The sequence below is a fragment of the Urocampus carinirostris genome, chromosome 3 (assembly GCF_059441175.1).
Source record: "Urocampus carinirostris isolate Australia breed hairy pipefish chromosome 3, RoL_Ucar_1.0, whole genome shotgun sequence".
Lineage (NCBI taxonomy): Eukaryota > Metazoa > Chordata > Actinopteri > Syngnathiformes > Syngnathidae > Urocampus > Urocampus carinirostris.
In genome coordinates this window covers 8,653,553-8,670,569 of record NC_142351.1, presented here as the reverse complement: position 1 = coordinate 8,670,569, position 17,017 = coordinate 8,653,553, and the positions used below count along the sequence as shown (strand labels likewise).

The window sequence follows — 17,017 nt, the reverse complement described above, 5'->3', positions numbered from 1 at the left end:
CCTTCTCCTTGCTACCGTAACAGGGACTAGATACAGCTGGGGGAGCTTCTCTTTGCCACTGCAACAGAGACCAGAAATGGTCGCGGGACCTTTGCCTTATGTCCAGAACAGGGACCAGAAGCGGTCATGGGTCTTGCGAGTTGCCTTTTAAAACGGGGACCAAAAACATCCGAACGACCTACGCCCTGCTCTCCAGATCTGGGACGAGAAAAAAACAAGGGACCTTCTCCTAACCCCCAGAACAGGGACCAGAAATGGCCAAGGAACCATGTCCTCGCCGCCAGAACAAGGGCAGCTGAAGGACCTTCTCCTTGCTACCGTAACAGGGACTAGATACGGCTGGGGGAGCTTCTCTTCGCCACTGCAACAGAGACCAGAAATGGTCGTGGGACCTTTGCCTTATGTCCAGGACAGGGACCAGAAGCGGTCACGGGACTTGCGAGTTGCCTTTTGAAAAGGGGACCAAAAACACCCGAAGGACCTACGCCCTGCTGTCCAGAACAGGAACAAGAAAAGCCAAGGGACCAGAAATGGCCGAGGGACCATGTCCTCACCGCCAGAACAGGGGCAGCTGAAGGACCTTCTCCTTGCTACCGTAACGGGGACTAGATACAGCTGGGGGAGCTTCTCTTTGCCACTGCAACAGAGACCGGAAATGGTCGTGGGACCTTTGCCTTATGTCCAGGACAGGGACCAGAAGCGGTCATGGGTCTTGCGAGTTGCCTTTTAAAACGGGGACCAAAAACATCCGAACGACCTACGCCCTGCTCTCCAGATCTGGGACGAGATAAAAACAAGGGACCTTCTCCTAACCCCCAGAACAGGGACCAGAAATGGCCAAGGAACCATGTCCTCGCCGCCAGAACAAGGGCAGCTGAAGGACCTTCTCCTTGCAACCGGAACAGAAACCAGATGCGGCTGGGGGAGCTTCTCTTCGCCACTTCAACAGCATGTGGAAGTTTCCTGCTAGGTCCTTTGATGGTTTTCGAGCGTACCCAAATGCGGAACAGCAGGAACAGAAGCTGGTGTGCTAAAATAGTGGTATTTGACTACAAAACCCAGGGACAAAGTAATAAACAAAGACAAGTTGCAAAAAATAACTGGGGAAAAATCTCCTTTTCTTTCCTCTCAGACTTCCCACGGCCTTTCACGAGAACATCTCGCCAGCCCGTTCCAACCCAAGCCGCTAAAAAATTGTAATCCAGCTTTGAGAATAAAAGCCTTGAGCTTCTTGTTTATTAGGGTAAGATTTTCTTTGCAGGGAATTTTCGATTGCACAATCATTCTGCAGACAAAACAGACCAACCCTGGAGCTGAACTTTAACACTTGGGACTTATTCTGTACTAGCATAAGTCAGCTCATTGTATTTCCCGAACAATAATGTTATATCAAAGCTCCTACTCTTAGAAACTGAAGTTGCAGTATTCGGAGCTTGATTAATGTATAATGTGCACCATTAATTTTTGATTAAAAAAAAAATAGTTTACCATTTTGTATCACTTTTCTCAGCTTAAGTGACAAAAACCATACAAACATAACTTTCATAATGTTGAAAGTGCCATTCAATATCAGATACAGACGCTCCCCTACTTAGGACATTCATCCATCCATCCATTATCTCCACCGCTTATCCTCAGTAGGGCCGCGGGGGTACTGGAGCAGGGGACACCCTCAACTGGTTGCCAGCCGATCGCAGGGCACACAGGGACAGACAACTCATTTACTCCCAGGGACAATTTGGACCGGCCAATCGACCTGACAGTTAAAACATACAGAGAGTAATCAACACAGCCCAAAAGATCATCAGCTGCTCCCTGTCTAGTCTAGAAGACATTGCCAGCTTGTCATACTGTAGCAGAGCCATTTGGATAACTCCAATATCTCATCTCATCTCATTAGCTACACCGCTTATCCTCAGTAGGGTCGCGGGGGTGCTGGAGCTCATCCCAGCCATCTTCGGGCAGTGGGCAGGGGACACCCTGAACTGGTTGCCAGCCAGTCACAGGGCACACAGGGACAGACAACTCACTCGATCATTCGCACCAAGGGACAAATTGGACAAGCCAATTAACCTGATATGCATGTTTTTGGAATGTGGGAGGAAACCGGAGTGCCCGGAGGAAACCTACGCAAACATGGGGAGAACATGCAAACTCCACACAGGGGGTTTGATGTCATGACCTCAGAACTGTGCTGCCCTATTTCTAAACAAGTCTCTTTAAAAATGAAACCATGGGTTAGCTTAGACCACAGGTGTCAAACAGGCGGCCCGCGGGCCATATCAGGCCCGCTAAGGGATTGAATCCGGCCCGCGAGACAAGACTCAGAGAAGCGCAAGAGAAAAACAAGCTGCAGGTTGAAATATGTCAACTTGATGTTGCCAAAGCCAGGTGCCTCGCACAAAAACACTGTACTTCTCTCTCTCTCTCTCTCTCTCTCTCTCTCTCTCTCTCTCTCTCTCTTTCAACCCCTTTTCTCCCACTCTCGGTCTCTTTCACTTTCTTTGTCTCTCTTTTTCACTTCCTTTGTTGCTCTTTGTCTCTTTCTCTCTCTGTGTCTTTTTTAATTCTTTTGCTCTAACTTCATTTTCTCCTTTTCTCTCTTTTCTCTTTCTCTCTTCCTACTCTTCGCGCTTTCTTTTCTCCTTTCTCTTCTTCTGTCTTTCTATTTTCTCTTTGGATTTCTTTCTTCCTCTCCCTTTTCTTTCCCCCTCTCTCATGACTTCTCTTTTTATCTTTTGTATCTCACGCTCCTTCCCTCTCTCTCTTTTTCTTTCTTTGTCCCGCCCTCTCTCCTTTTCCCTCTCTCTTTCTCTTATTTCTTTATCTGTCTTTTTCTTTCTCTTAAATCTACTAGTCCGGCCCCCGACAGAATGTTTGTTCAATCGTGTGGCCCCCGAGCTCAAATGAGTTTGACACCCCTGGCTTAGACATTGCAGTTCTTCCCTTGTGATTACTAGTAGCTGGCATTAGTTTGTATGGCATTGTCCTATGAAGTGGCATTGTCTCCTGTGGGACAGGTGCATGCTACACCTTAACAGGGCAAAATTTGTGTTAGTGCAATTATTAGAAATCAATTCTGGACCTTTCTAATTGGCTATTCAAAAAACAAAGGTAACATTTCCCATTTAGTAAATTGCAATGGGAAGAACACTTCTGTCGCTTTTACAGAACACCTAAATGAGGGTTACTGTCACCAAAATCTACAAATTTTTTTGTTCAGATCCACAAATATGAGACTCAAGATTTAAAATGTCCTACCCTTCACGCTTTCTTTTGTCTTTTTTGTCCTTCTGTCTTTCTATTTCTCTTTGGATTTCTTTCTTCCTCTCCCTTTTTCCCCTCTCTCTCTCTCGACTTTTTATCTCTTTTGTTTCTCACGCTCTCTGCCTCTCTCTCTTTTTCTTTCTTCCCTCCCTCTTTCTCTTATTTCTTAATCTCTCTTTTTCTTTCTTTTTAATCTACTCGTCCGGCCCCCGACAGAATGTTTGTTCTATCGAGTGCCCCCCCCCCCCGAGTTAAAAGGAGTTTGACACCCCTGTTATAGAGCATATTATTTCATGAAATGTTTATTTTTGAGTACAAAACAATGCAGGTTACTTATACAAGCCTTAAACATACAAAATATAGAAGCAACTTACGTACAAATTCAACTTACGAACGATCGTCCGGAACTGTTTGTAAGTAGGGCAATTTTTGTGTTTTCTCTATTGTTTAACATTTGTTTATAGTTTTGTGACAATAGTGTCATAATGAGAAAAAAAAATCAAATGCCTTTTAATGTGTCTGTCACGGTTGCCCATTGCCCCAATTGGCCCCGCCCGTTTGGCGCCACCTGCGGCTCGTTGACTGATTGGCTTCCCTCCTATTTAAGCTCAGTGCTCTCACTCACCCTTGGTCAGTCCGTCAACAAACCTCTGCACCCGCAAGACGTGTGTTTTGACTCAGGTTTCCTGTTTGGGTATCCTGTGCTGTATTGATCCCGTCTATCTCGTCCTGTTTGACATCGGACTCCAGTCCCAAGTGTCTGGTATCGATCCCGTCTGTCTCGTCCTGTCTGATACCTTGCTACAATCTCCAGTATCAGATATCGTTCCTGTCTATCTCGTCCTGTTTGATATCGGACTCCAGTCTCCAGTGTCTGGTATCGATCCTGTCTCTCTCGTCCTGTCTGATACCTTGCTACAATCTCCAGTATCGAGTATCGTTCCCGCCTATCTCGTCCTGTTTGATATCAGACTCCAGTCTCTAGTGTCTGTTATCGATCCCGTCTGTCTCGTCCTGTCTGATACCTTGCTACAATCTCCAGTATCGGGTATCGATCCCATCTATCTCGTCCTGTTTGATATCGGACTCCAGTCCCAAGTGTCTGGTATCGATCCCGTCTGTCTCGTCCTGTCTGAGACCTTGCTACAATCTCCAGTATCAGATATCGTTCCTGTCTATCTCGTCCTGTTTGATATCGGACTCCAGTCTCCAGTGTCTGGTATCGATCCTGTCTCTCTCGTCCTGTCTGATACCTTGCTACAATCTCCAGTATCGAGTATCGTTCCCGCCTATCTCGTCCTGTTTGATATCAGACTCCAGTCTCTAGTGTCTGTTATCGATCCCGTCTGTCTCGTCCTGTCTGATACCTTGCTACAATCTCCAGTATCGGGTATCGATCCCATCTATCTCGTCCTGTTTGATATCGGACTCCAGTCCCAAGTGTCTGGTATCGATCCCGTCTGTCTCGTCCTGTCTGAGACCTTGCTACAATCTCCAGTATCAGATATCGTTCCTGTCTATCTCGTCCTGTTTGATATCGGACTCCAGTCTCCAGTGTCTGGTATCGATCCTGTCTCTCTCGTCCTGTCTGATACCTTGCTACAATCTCCAGTATCGGGTATCGTTCCCGCCTATCTGGTCCTGTTTGATATCGGACTCCAGTCTCCAGTGTCTGGTATCGATCCCGTCTGTCTCGTCCTGTCTGAGACCTTGCTACAATCTCCAGTATCAGATATCGTTCCTGTCTATCTCGTCCTGTTTGATATCGGACTCCAGTCTCCAGTGTCTGGTATCGATCCTGTCTCTCTCGTCCTGTCTGATACCTTGCTACAATCTCCAGTATCGAGTATCGTTCCCGCCTATCTCGTCCTGTTTGATATCAGACTCCAGTCTCTAGTGTCTGTTATCGATCCCGTCTGTCTCGTCCTGTCTGATACCTTGCTACAATCTCCAGTATCGGGTATCGATCCCATCTATCTCGTCCTGTTTGATATCGGACTCCAGTCCCAAGTGTCTGGTATCGATCCCGTCTGTCTCGTCCTGTCTGAGACCTTGCTACAATCTCCAGTATCAGATATCGTTCCTGTCTATCTCGTCCTGTTTGATATCGGACTCCAGTCTCCAGTGTCTGGTATCGATCCTGTCTCTCTCGTCCTGTCTGATACCTTGCTACAATCTCCAGTATCGAGTATCGTTCCCGCCTATCTCGTCCTGTTTGATATCAGACTCCAGTCTCTAGTGTCTGTTATCGATCCCGTCTGTCTCGTCCTGTCTGATACCTTGCTACAATCTCCAGTATCGGGTATCGATCCCATCTATCTCGTCCTGTTTGATATCGGACTCCAGTCCCAAGTGTCTGGTATCGATCCCGTCTGTCTCGTCCTGTCTGAGACCTTGCTACAATCTCCAGTATCAGATATCGTTCCTGTCTATCTCGTCCTGTTTGATATCGGACTCCAGTCTCCAGTGTCTGGTATCGATCCTGTCTCTCTCGTCCTGTCTGATACCTTGCTACAATCTCCAGTATCGGGTATCGTTCCCGCCTATCTGGTCCTGTTTGATATCGGACTCCAGTCTCCAGTGTCTGGTATCGATCCCGTCTGTCTCGTCCTGTCCTATACCTTACTACAATCTCCTGTATCCGGTATCGATCCCGCCTGTCTCATCCTGTCCGATATCTTTCGCCAGTCTCTAGTTTCATCTGTCTCGTCCTGTCTGATATCTATCTCCCGTCTCCTGTATCTGATATCGATCCTGTCTGTCCTGTCCTGTCCGGTATCAATCCGGTCTGTCCGGTATTTGCTTGTGTATCTGGTATAAATCCAGTCTGTCTCGTCCTGTCCTGTATCGACAACGTCAGTCCGGTATCTGCTCGTTTATCTGGTATCGATCCTGTCTGTCCTGTCCGGTATTGACCCCGTCTGTCCGCTATCTGTTTGTGTATCCGGTATCGATCTCGTCGGCCTCTAGCTTCCTGTTGTTCCACGCCGGACTTCTGCCTTACTTCTTCCTCCCAGCGATCGCCGAATCACTGGCGTTTGTGTTAACGTTACGCATCTGGGTCCTCTTCCTATTTTGGTTCTAAGAGTGTCATCTGTATTACTGGTTATCTAGTGCTTAGGATTATGCACTTTCACTGCCGCAACCCGAGTTCAATTCCCATTGCATCCTATGTTTTGTGACTTTGGTGAGCGATATTTTTCGACTGATTGCGCGAATACGGTAATACCTCGTGTATAACGTGTACCCAAACTTTGAAGTTTTTTTAGGTAATAAAATGCGTTCCGCATGAATGAATACGGTAATCAAGTTTTTTTTTTTCCTCCAGGTCCATCTAACAAATATTTTGACTAAATCCAGCCCATTGACTTTACATTAACAATCCGACTCACCATCATGAGCTCCCTCTGGAAGGATTTCCTCTCTCGGTTTTCCGCATTTGTGCACTCCTCCTTAAGTTTCTCCAGAACGCAAGCCACCTTCTCAGACTCGTTTTCCAGTTGGGTCCGGCAGAAGTAGTCCAGGGACAGGTTCCCGTAGCCTAGAGCTTCGGCGAAGCTCCTCCAGTTGGCCACGTTCTCCATCAGAACCGTCCTGACGGTGGCATAGATGTAGGTCAGGAACTTGCAAGGTTTGAGGATCTGTTCCAGGAGCATGCCGGTGGTCAGGTCCGGTCCACACCAGTGAACAGGCTTGACCTTCCCCAGGACCAAAACGTTCTTGGCGTGGACCAGGCCTATCTTGCCCTGATAGAAGGCGATGTACCATTCTTTGGAGCGCAACTGCCCCCTCAGCTTGATTTTGTCCTCGCTGAGCAGAGCGATGACGTCGCCCTTCTTGTACTCCAACAGGTAGCTACTCTTGTGCTGCCGGATCACCGTTTTGATCAGTTTTCCGAATTTCAGGCTGGTTACGCGACGGTCTTGAAAGTTGGTGTATTTGGACATGACAGCCAGAGGCGACAGGGTGATTTTGTCCACCTCTTTCTTTTTCAAGAACCTCCTCTGGCCTGTGGTCCTAGCTCCGGTATTTGGCGGCAGTTGTGGCGTTTGGATGCAAAACTGGGTGAGGATGCAGTCAAGAGAGTCCTTGACCTGGACCCTGAGGGTAAAGTCCGACAGGGTGTTGGGGTCGAGGGACGAGATGGTATACATGAGGCGGCTGACCTTGCCCATTTTCAGTTGGACTCCTCGGATCATCCCGGCACCGAGGCAGGATTTGATCTGATAGTTGGTGACATTGGGGTACAACCCTACTTGAAGGTCTTGGGGAGACCCCAGCACAAAATGTTGCTTCCCCCACAAATGGAAGGTGCCTGGGGATGTAGAGCAAGCTGCGTTATTCACCAGTAAGGTTTTGGGTGCGCAGTCATGCCCGAACGCGGCAACTACCGTTTTAAAGGAAGGGTGGATATGCTTGGGTCCATAAACACCAAGAGTTACCTTCCTTTCCATGTAGTCCCACACGGTCCTGCCGTGACTGACGCACAGGGACTGCACCACAACTGCCACGTACATGCACGGTTCAAGACCTTCCAACCGCACCTGGACCATGTCTTTATAAATGTAACAACCAGGGATGGGCGTGTAGGGCCCGTCTTTGCAGTCACTCCGAACGCAGATGACCTCGGCAGAGTGATCGCAGTCCTTCTTGATAGTGACCGAGACTTGAATATCCAAGGTGACGAAAGTCTCGGTCTCCATGTTGCTGAGCTTGATCTCTACCACAGGACTGACAGTGGAGCAACGGTCATTGTTGAGCTCCGAGGGAAGATCCAATAAGGCCTTCATGGAGATCTGCTGTTGGTCTCCCGTGCATACGTGACCCTCCGGTACGTGCAAGGTGATGTGGGTGTCCGGCAGTTGGACGACACCGCCGCCGCTTTCCAGCACGCACAGAACGCTAGTCTCGATTGGTTGGGTCTGACCCCACCCTGGACTCTGGCCCAGGGACTCCAGATCGTGGCATGACCTGGCCAGCTTCCGATGGTTGAGCCACGCCGTTCTGAAGTCCTCACGGCTCTGAAACTGCTCCGGGCAAGGGGACTTCAGGCCCGTGAAGAAACAAGAGGAAGGTAAGCTTGGATTTGATTGTGCGTGGAGCACCGAGAGCTGGGAAAGACTATGGGAACGTTGGCTCCTGAGAAGAGGATTATTTCTGAGGAATGGTCGCGCCGGTCGATCGGGACAACCGCTGAGGTCACCAAACTTGAAATCATCGGTGTTAAAGTCAATGCCACCCGATTGTGGAGGTGAATCAAACAGGATCAGATCGACAGACTGTGCTACACTTTCGTTTTTGTAGCTTGGTTCCAAGGGACGAGCAAACGAGTTCTCGGGGTCCCCCGTCCACTCTCCTAAGCCTTCCTTGAGAACTTCGTCTTCATCCTCAAGAGTGTCAATCATGCCGCTGTCACTTAGCGAAGAGTTCCTGAAGTCCAGACGTCGGACGTATGCGGCGGGGATGTATCCCATCTCTCGGTGATTGTGAGCGTACCACCACTCGCCGTTGGACGTGTCCAGGACAAAAAGTCGATCGCCTTTGCAGAATTTCAGGGTGGTTAGACTGCGGGGTAGATAGTCCTTGATGGCGACCACTTCCTCTGCAGCTGCGTAGGAGGCCGACGTGTCCAGTCTTAAGGCACTGGCGGAAGGCACTGAAAGTAAAAGACAAGACAGAAAATCTGTACGGACAATTGGAAATTCATCTCATCTCGTTAGCTGCACCGCTTATCCTCAGTAGGGTCGCGGGGGTGCTGGAGCCCATCCCAGCAATCATCGGGCAGTGGGCAGGGGACACCCTGAACTGGTTGCCAGCCAATGGCAGGGCACACAGGGGCAGACAACTCGCTCGCTCATTCACACCTAGGGACAATTTGGACCGGCCAATCCACCTGAAATGCATGTCTTTAGAACACAGGTGTCAAACAGGCGGCCCGCGGGCCAGATCCGGCCCGCTAAGGGATTGAATCCGGCCCGCGAGACAACGCTCAGAGAAGCGCAAGAGAAAAACAAGCTGCAGGTTGAAATATGTCAACTTGATGTTGCCAAAGCCAGGTGCCTCGAACAAAGACACTGTTCTTGTATCTCTCTCTCTCTCTCTCTCTCTCTCTCTCTCTCTCTCTCTCTTTTCCACCCCTTTTCTCCCACTCTCTGTCTCTGTCTCTTTCACTCTCTGTGTCTCTCTTTTTCCCTTCCTTTGTTGCTCTTTGTCTCTTTCTCTCTCAGTGTCTTTTTAACTTCTTTTGCTCTAACTTCCTTATTTTCTTTTCCCTCTTTTCTCTTTCTCTCTTCCTACCCTTGGCGCTTTCTTTTTTCTTTTCTCTCCATCTGTCTTTCTATTTCTCTTTGGGTTTCTTTCTTTCTTCCTCTCCCATTTTTTTTCCCTTCTCTCACGACTTTTTTTATCTCTTTTGTTTCTCACGCTCTCTCCCTCTCTCTCTTTTTCTTTCTCTGTCCCGCCCTCTCTCCTTTTCCCTCCCTCTTTCTCTTGTTTCTTTATCTCTCTTTTTCTTTCACTTTAATCTACTAGTCCGGCCCCCGACAGAATGTTTGTACTATCATGTGGCCCCCGAATTAAAATGAGTTTGACACCCCTGCTTTAGAATGTGGGAGGAAACCGGAGTGCCCAGAGGAAACCCACGCAAGCACGGGGAGAACATACAAACTCCGCACAGGAAGTCCGGTAGCTGTATTTGAAGCCACACAGGAGGTTCCCGAGACCTTAGAACTGTGCCGCGCACGCGCTAACCACTGCGCCACCGTGCTGCCCAATTGGAAATTGTTTGCGAAAAACTGATACACAATTTTGGGAGGATAACGAGTTATCAGAATCTGGTACACCATGAAGGATTTTATACATTTTACTATAAAGGATTTTATACGATTAAATACAAGTTACATTTATCGAGGGCAATGAACTTTTTCACTGAGTGGGCTTCAGGTCACGCTGTTCCAAATTCGGAATGTTTTGGCTGGGGAATTTTGATAACAGGACTCTGACGAAGGACGTCAGGCATTGTTTTGATAAACGCTCTGTGTTGTTTTGAGTTTCTCCAGACATCGAGGCGAGGGGGTGGACCCCACGCGGGAGCTTTCATTGGCACGCCCATGGGAGGAGCCGGTACACCAGCTTGCGGAAAAAACGTGGGCAGAGGAAGAAAGGCAGAAGATCGAGAGAGGAGGCTTGACGGAGACTCGAGCGAAACTAATTCGGCTAATTCGATGGAGTTCACTTAGTTAAATTGTTTAAGAAATTAAATCTGCCCCCGTGTGGAAATGCCGGTCTCTTGTCCATCTTTTCCTTTAAGAAAGGAGCGCGCATTGTCGGCCAATTTTTCAAAAGTATGTGATGTGTACATATAGTCCTAGGATCAAACCAGGAAGTTTCTAGCCAATCACATTGCAGGTCAGATCTACATCCATCTTAAACATTAGCATGCAAAATTTGAGCCCTGTCTAACCAATGATCAAAGAAATGGCGTCCATATTTGCGTTCATATTTAGTGGGGCCCCCAAAGTATCATATTGCAGTCCACAGTTAGCCCAGGGGCCGCGAGTTTGAGAACCCTCCAGTGACTAAAGGGTGTTGAACTCATTTGAGCTCGGGGGCCACATGGTAGAGAAAAAAAAACCTCTCAAAGCGTCTGGACTAGTAAACTAAAGAGAAAGAAATAAGGATGGAGAAAAACAGAGAGAGAGAGAGAGAGAGAGAGAGAGAGAGAGACTCAGAGAGAGCATGAGAGAGAAATAAAGGAAGAGAAAAAGAGAGCCAGGACGGGAGTGGAAGAGAGAAGGAAAGAGAGAAAGAAATAGATTGAGAACAAGAGAAAAATAAAGAGAAAGAGAAAGAGAGAAAGAAAGAAATAGAGAAAGATAAGAAAAGAAGAGAGAGAAAAAAGAGACAAGAGACTACAAAAGAAAGAGAAAGAGGGAAAGGAATAGAGACACAAAGAAAAAAGAGAGAAAGAGAGAAAGAGAGGAAGAAAGAAAGAGAAAGGAGAAAGAGGCAGACAGAGACAAAGATAAAAATAGAAAGAAAGAGAGGGAAAGAAAGAAAGATAAGAAAGGGTAAAGAAAAACAAAGAGAGAAAAACAAAGAGAAAAAAAATGAGGGAAAAAGAAAGAAAGAAAAAAGAACACAGAGAGAAAAGGAGTGAGTAAGATAAATAGAGAGAGAAGGAAAGACTGTCAAGTAAGGTCAACAAAGTGAGAAAGAAAGAGAGAAAGGGGGAATTAGAGAGAAAAAGAGAAAGAAAGAAAAGAAGATGAAAGAGTAAAAGAAAGAAACAAAAAGGCAGCAAGAGAGGATGAGAAAGAGTGTACAGATAAGAAAGAGAGAAATATACAGAGAAAGAGAGAAGGAGAGAAAGAGAGAGAGAAATAGAGACAGAGAGAAAGATAGGGGTGAGAGAAGAGTTAGATATAAAGCTAGAGAGTTAAAAAGAGAGGCAAAAAAGAGAAAGAGTAGGAGAAAGAGAAAGAAGAAAGAGAGAGAAAAATAACATTTTGCGACATCCAGTGGACATATTTCAAACTGCAGCTCATTTCGCTCTTGTGCTTCTCTCGGCATCCTTGACCCCTTGAGACCAGAGTCTTGTCCTGGTTTCCCCCGTCGTGGCTTCCACTTCTCAGCGGATTTTCATTTTCCTTCATTTCCTGAAAAACAACCGGGACGGGGGAGCGAAGCAAAGTCTACTCGGAGCTAAGCTCATTAGCGCAAGCCGAGCATTCGGAACAAAGCTTCAACCGGGGACCCCAAAAATGAGCAAATCCACCCTACCTTTAACGGAGGTCTCGTGCGGTCTTCGGACCCCTGCCGGGTCGCCAGGACTCCCTCGGTCCAGGTCTCCGAGGGTCCCCTCGGATTTGCAACGAGGGAGGGGGGGAGCCGCGCTGGTCAGGATTCGATGAGCGGCCATGACGCTAACTCAGCAGGACCCGAGATCTTTAAACGCGTCGCATCTGAAAAGAAAGTGTGATGATGAGATAAGCGCTCGTGCCTTTTCCTATGTAATCTGTAGCACCGGTGGTAAAGTGTCACCTCGATCATCAGCCCAAAGTGTAAAAACGATTATCTCTTACTGCGCCCTATAGTCTGCTGCGTTTTATGCATGAAATAAATATTATTTCTATATATTTTGAGGACGCGCCTTATAATCCAGTGCGGCTTATAGTCGGGAAAAGAAATGATTCTCAATTTATTTTGGACTTTGATATTTCCAATTGGGTTACTTTCGATTACTAATTAAGGCTAAGCTGTCACGATTAAGTGTCACGCAAATTATCACGATTGACAAATATATTGGAATGAAGTTTTAAAATTCCATGTTATTACGATGTTATTACTATGTTATTACTGTGTTGTTACTATGCCATTACTATGTTAATACTATGTCACTGCTGTGTTACTACTGTGTTACTGCTATGTTACTATTACTACTGTGTTACGACTGTGTTACTGCTATGCAACTACAGTACTGTGTTACTACTGTGTTTCTACTATATTAATACTATGTTAATACTGTGTTAATATTATGTTACTACAGTACTGTGTTACTACTGTGTCACTACTGTGTCACTACTGTGTTACTATTATGTTACTACTATGTTACTACAGTACTGTGTTACTACTGTGTTACTGCTATGTTACTACTGTGTTAATACTGTGTTACTACAGTACTGTGTTACTACTGGGTTACAACTGTGTTACTACTGGGTAACTGCTATATTATTTCTGTGTAACTACTATGTTACTACAGTACTGTGTTACTACTGGGTTACAACTGTGTTACTGCTATGTTATTTCTGTGTTACTACTATGTTACTACAGTACTGTGTTACTACTGGGTAACAACTGTGTTACTCCTGGGTTACTGCTATGTTATTTCTGAGTTACTACTATGTTACTACAGTACTGTGTTACTGCTATGTTACTACTGTGTTAATACTGTGTTACTACAGTACTGTATTACTACTGTGTTACTACTGTGTTACGACTGTGTTACTACTGTGCTACTACTGTGTTACTACTGTGTTGCTGCTATGTTACTACTGTGTTAATACTGTGTTACTACAGTACTGTATTACTACTGTGTTACTACTGTGTTACGACTGTGTTACTACTGTGCTACTACTATGTTACTACAGTACTGTGTTACTACTGGGTAACAACTGTGTTACTACTGGGTTACTGCTATGTTATTTCTGAGTTACTACTATGTTACTACAGTACTGTGTTACTGCTATGTTACTACTGTGTTAATACTGTGTTACTACAGTACTGTATTACTACTGTGTTACTACTGTGTTACGACTGTGTTACTACTGTGCTACTACTGTGTTACTACTGTGTTGCTGCTATGTTACTACTGTGTTAATACTGTGTTACTACAGTACTGTATTACTACTGTGTTACTACTGTGTTACGACTGTGTTACTACTGTGCTACTACTATGTTACTACAGTACTGTGTTACTACTGGGTAACAACTGTGTTACTACTGGGCTACTGCTATGTTATTTCTGAGTTACTACTATGTTACTACAGTACTGTGTTACTGCTATGTTACTACTGTGTTACTACTGTGTTACTCCTATGTTACTACTGTGTTCACATTTTGGAATTAATACAAAAATACCACTTTGGAATTACTTCAAAAACACTTTAATAGAAATCCTTCAAAAGTACCAACGAAGTAATACTCTAATACAAAATTACTTCTAAAGGAATATTACACCAGAAATGCAACAAAATACAAAATATTGTTAAAGCCTATCCCATTATTTTAATAAGGAAAAGAGAGTTTAAAGAATGCTATCATCTTTGGGGGTGCTTGAGCACCCCTCAAAACGGGCTGGTTACGCCCCTGGAGCATACAAAAGAAAGGATGAAGTGTTTTGCAGCGTGCGAACTAGCCAGCCTTGTTGTGTGAAGTGAGGATTTTCAGATTAGCAGCTCAGCTTCCTGGCAAGGCTAAGTAAGACTCGCTCATTTGCAAGAGCAGGAAAAACAGTCGGCATCCGTTTCAAATCCTTTCATTGAAATAAACGAGACGGCAATTGGAATCATTACTCTTCATTTTGATATCTTAGAAGATTTGACAAAATAAAAGCTTTAGTTTATTGGGAAACTGATGACGAAGAACAACCTGAAAAAAGTAGAAGGTTATTGTTCTCTATTGTTTATATTATTATATTACTTTCCGGTTTTTTTCGTTCACGTTGAGAATATTACTAGAACAGCTTTTTTCTATCTTTGCACCATTGCTAAATTACGCCCCATGCTGCCCCATATGTTCGTTACCTCCCATCTCGATGACTGTAATACCCTACTCTCCGGTCTCCCGAAGTCCAAAATCAAGAGCCTGAAGCTGGTACAAAATGCTGCAGCGAGGCTTTTAACCAAGACAAGAAAGTTTGGGGCAGCACGGCGGCGCAGTGGTTAGCGCTTGTGCGGCACAGTTCATGTCATAGGGACCTGTCGTGGGTTCAAATCCAGCTCCAGACTTTCTGTGCGGAGTTTGTATGTTCTCCCCGTGCTTGCGTGGGTTTCCTCCGGGCACTCCGGTTTCCTCCCACATTCCAAAAACATGCATTTCAGGTGAATTGGCCGGTCCAAATTGTCCCTAGGTGTGAATGAGCGAATGAGTTGTCTGTCCCCGTGTGCCCTGCGACTGGCTGGCAACCAGTTCAGGGTGTCCCCTGCCCACTGCCCGAAGATGGCTGGGATGGGCTCCAGCCCCCCCGCGACCCTAATGAGGATAAGCGGTACGGCTAATGAGATGAGAAGAAAGTTTGATCACATGACCCCGATTTTAGCTAAACTGCATTGGCTCCCTGTTAGCTCAAGATGTGATTTTAAGGTTCTGTTGGTAGTATACCAAATCAGGCATGGACTTGCTCCCTCATATCTTTCAGATTTAATGCCCCCCTATGTTCCGGTCCGGAGCCTTCGCTCTGAAAACGCTGGTCTTACCAGTGATCCCATGAGCCAAGAAGAGATCCGCATAATAGTCTGTATAGCCCTTTGAGACTCCTTGTGATTAAGGGCGTCACAAATTGACATGACTTGAATTGAGGTTTTTGAGTTTTTCCTTGCCCTCATGTAGGTTTTAGATCAGGGGATGGTGTCTTAATAGTCTGTAGTTTGCAATAATCTGTGGTCTATGCAGCCCTTTGAGACTTCTTGCGATTAAGGGTGTCGCAAATGAACATGACTTGAGGTTTTTGAGTTTTTCCTTGCCCTCATGTAGGTTTTAGATCAGGGGATGCCGTAATAACAGTCTGTAGTTTGCTAGTCTGTGGTCTTTGCAGCCCTTTGAGACTCCTTGTGATTAAGGGCGTCACAAATAAACAGGACTAGACTTGAGGTTTTTGAGTTTTTCCTTGCCCTCATGTAGGTTCTAGATCAGGGGATGGTGTCATAACAGTCTGTAGTTTGCAACAATCTGTGGTTTGTGCAACCATTTGAGACCCTTTGTGATTAAGGGCCATAAAAAATAAACAGGACTTGAGTTGACAAAAATAAAAATAAAATTTGATCCAACTATTACTACTTCAAATACTCTAAAGAATATACCCCAAAAAATGGTCTGACACTATCTAATTAAATAAATACCGTAAATAAATAAATATTTAATATAGTATTATATTTAGTATAAAGATTTGGAGTTACCTGCCCCCCCCCCCAAAAAAAACAAAAAAACAAAAACGAAAACAACTGGTACCACTTAGTGAAAAAAATAAAACACTGTATAACAATAATTATAACTGATAATAACGTAGTAACAACATAATAATAACATGATAACATGTTATATTATAAATGCGTATGAAACTAGGTGCCTTTTTCACTAATTACTGTTAAAAAGTCGCTCTCTGCTTGAAAAACGTTGGTACAAAAAGTAGAAACTATAACACATTATCAAATAAATTGTATTACATTATTTAAATTATTTAAAAAAAAAACTAAAACAATCCACGTCCATAAATGTATATTTCGAAAAATCTAAAATAAAAATATCTTAAAATATGTTGCGGAAGTTATTCTTACCTCCTTAGAATATAGATTGGTTCCAAATATTTATTTTAAAAAGAGGAAATACTTAAAAATAAAAATAAAAAGTATAAACTCCGTTTAAAAAGCATTGCATGCCACTATTTATGTATAAAACAGTTCAATAAATCATGCAAAGTAGACAAAACTCACCTTGCTTTCCTGTTCTCGTTTCTCCTCGGTCCCATTTCAAGATTCCAGATATAAAACTTTAGAAAATAGATAAAAATAAAAAATAAAAAAAATTCTCGTTTGCCGCTTAGGAAGTCTTCTCTTCAACTGGACCCCAGCTGCCGTGGTCCGCGTGGGATCAGGAGTGATGACGTCACGGAAGAGGGAGGAGCCAAATACGCGCAAACTCAGATTACAGAATACGGGACTATTTTAAAAGTATTATTTTAGAAAATACATATATAAATATTTCACATTTTTTTGTATTCCAAAAATCTATTTTTATTTTCTCTAAAAAAAATCGCACTGCGATGGGAGGAGCCAAAGACCCGTCCAGAATCCGTCAACCGGACGCCGAGACCTACAAAATAAAAGTGTAATTTTCACCAAAAAACACATATATAAATGGTCTGCATTTATATCGCGTTTTTCAAGTCACTCACGACCTCCTAAAGCGATATTTTATTTTAGTTTTGTGACTTGAAAAACGATTAAAAAGAAGAAGACTCGCTGACTTTTTCATT

At 44.8% G+C, this 17,017-nt stretch overlaps 1 protein-coding gene across 2 annotated transcripts in view; it reads right to left on the bottom strand.

The window, feature by feature from the left end:
• Nucleotides 1–16,585, bottom strand: part of LOC148368585 (SH3 domain-binding protein 4-A-like) — a 39,810-nt gene extending 23,225 nt beyond the window's left edge. For both annotated transcript variants that reach the window (XM_088330561.1, XM_088330560.1), the window contains exons 1-3: nucleotides 16,476–16,585; nucleotides 12,049–12,230; nucleotides 6,660–8,923 (exon numbers count right to left, since the gene is read on the bottom strand). In XM_088330561.1, the coding sequence (XP_088186687.1) occupies nucleotides 6,660–8,923; nucleotides 12,049–12,187 (2,403 nt within the window). In that variant the 5' untranslated portion in view covers nucleotides 12,188–12,230; nucleotides 16,476–16,585. The remainder of the gene's footprint in view (nucleotides 1–6,659; nucleotides 8,924–12,048; nucleotides 12,231–16,475) is intronic.
• Nucleotides 16,586–17,017: the final 432 nt, after the last annotated feature.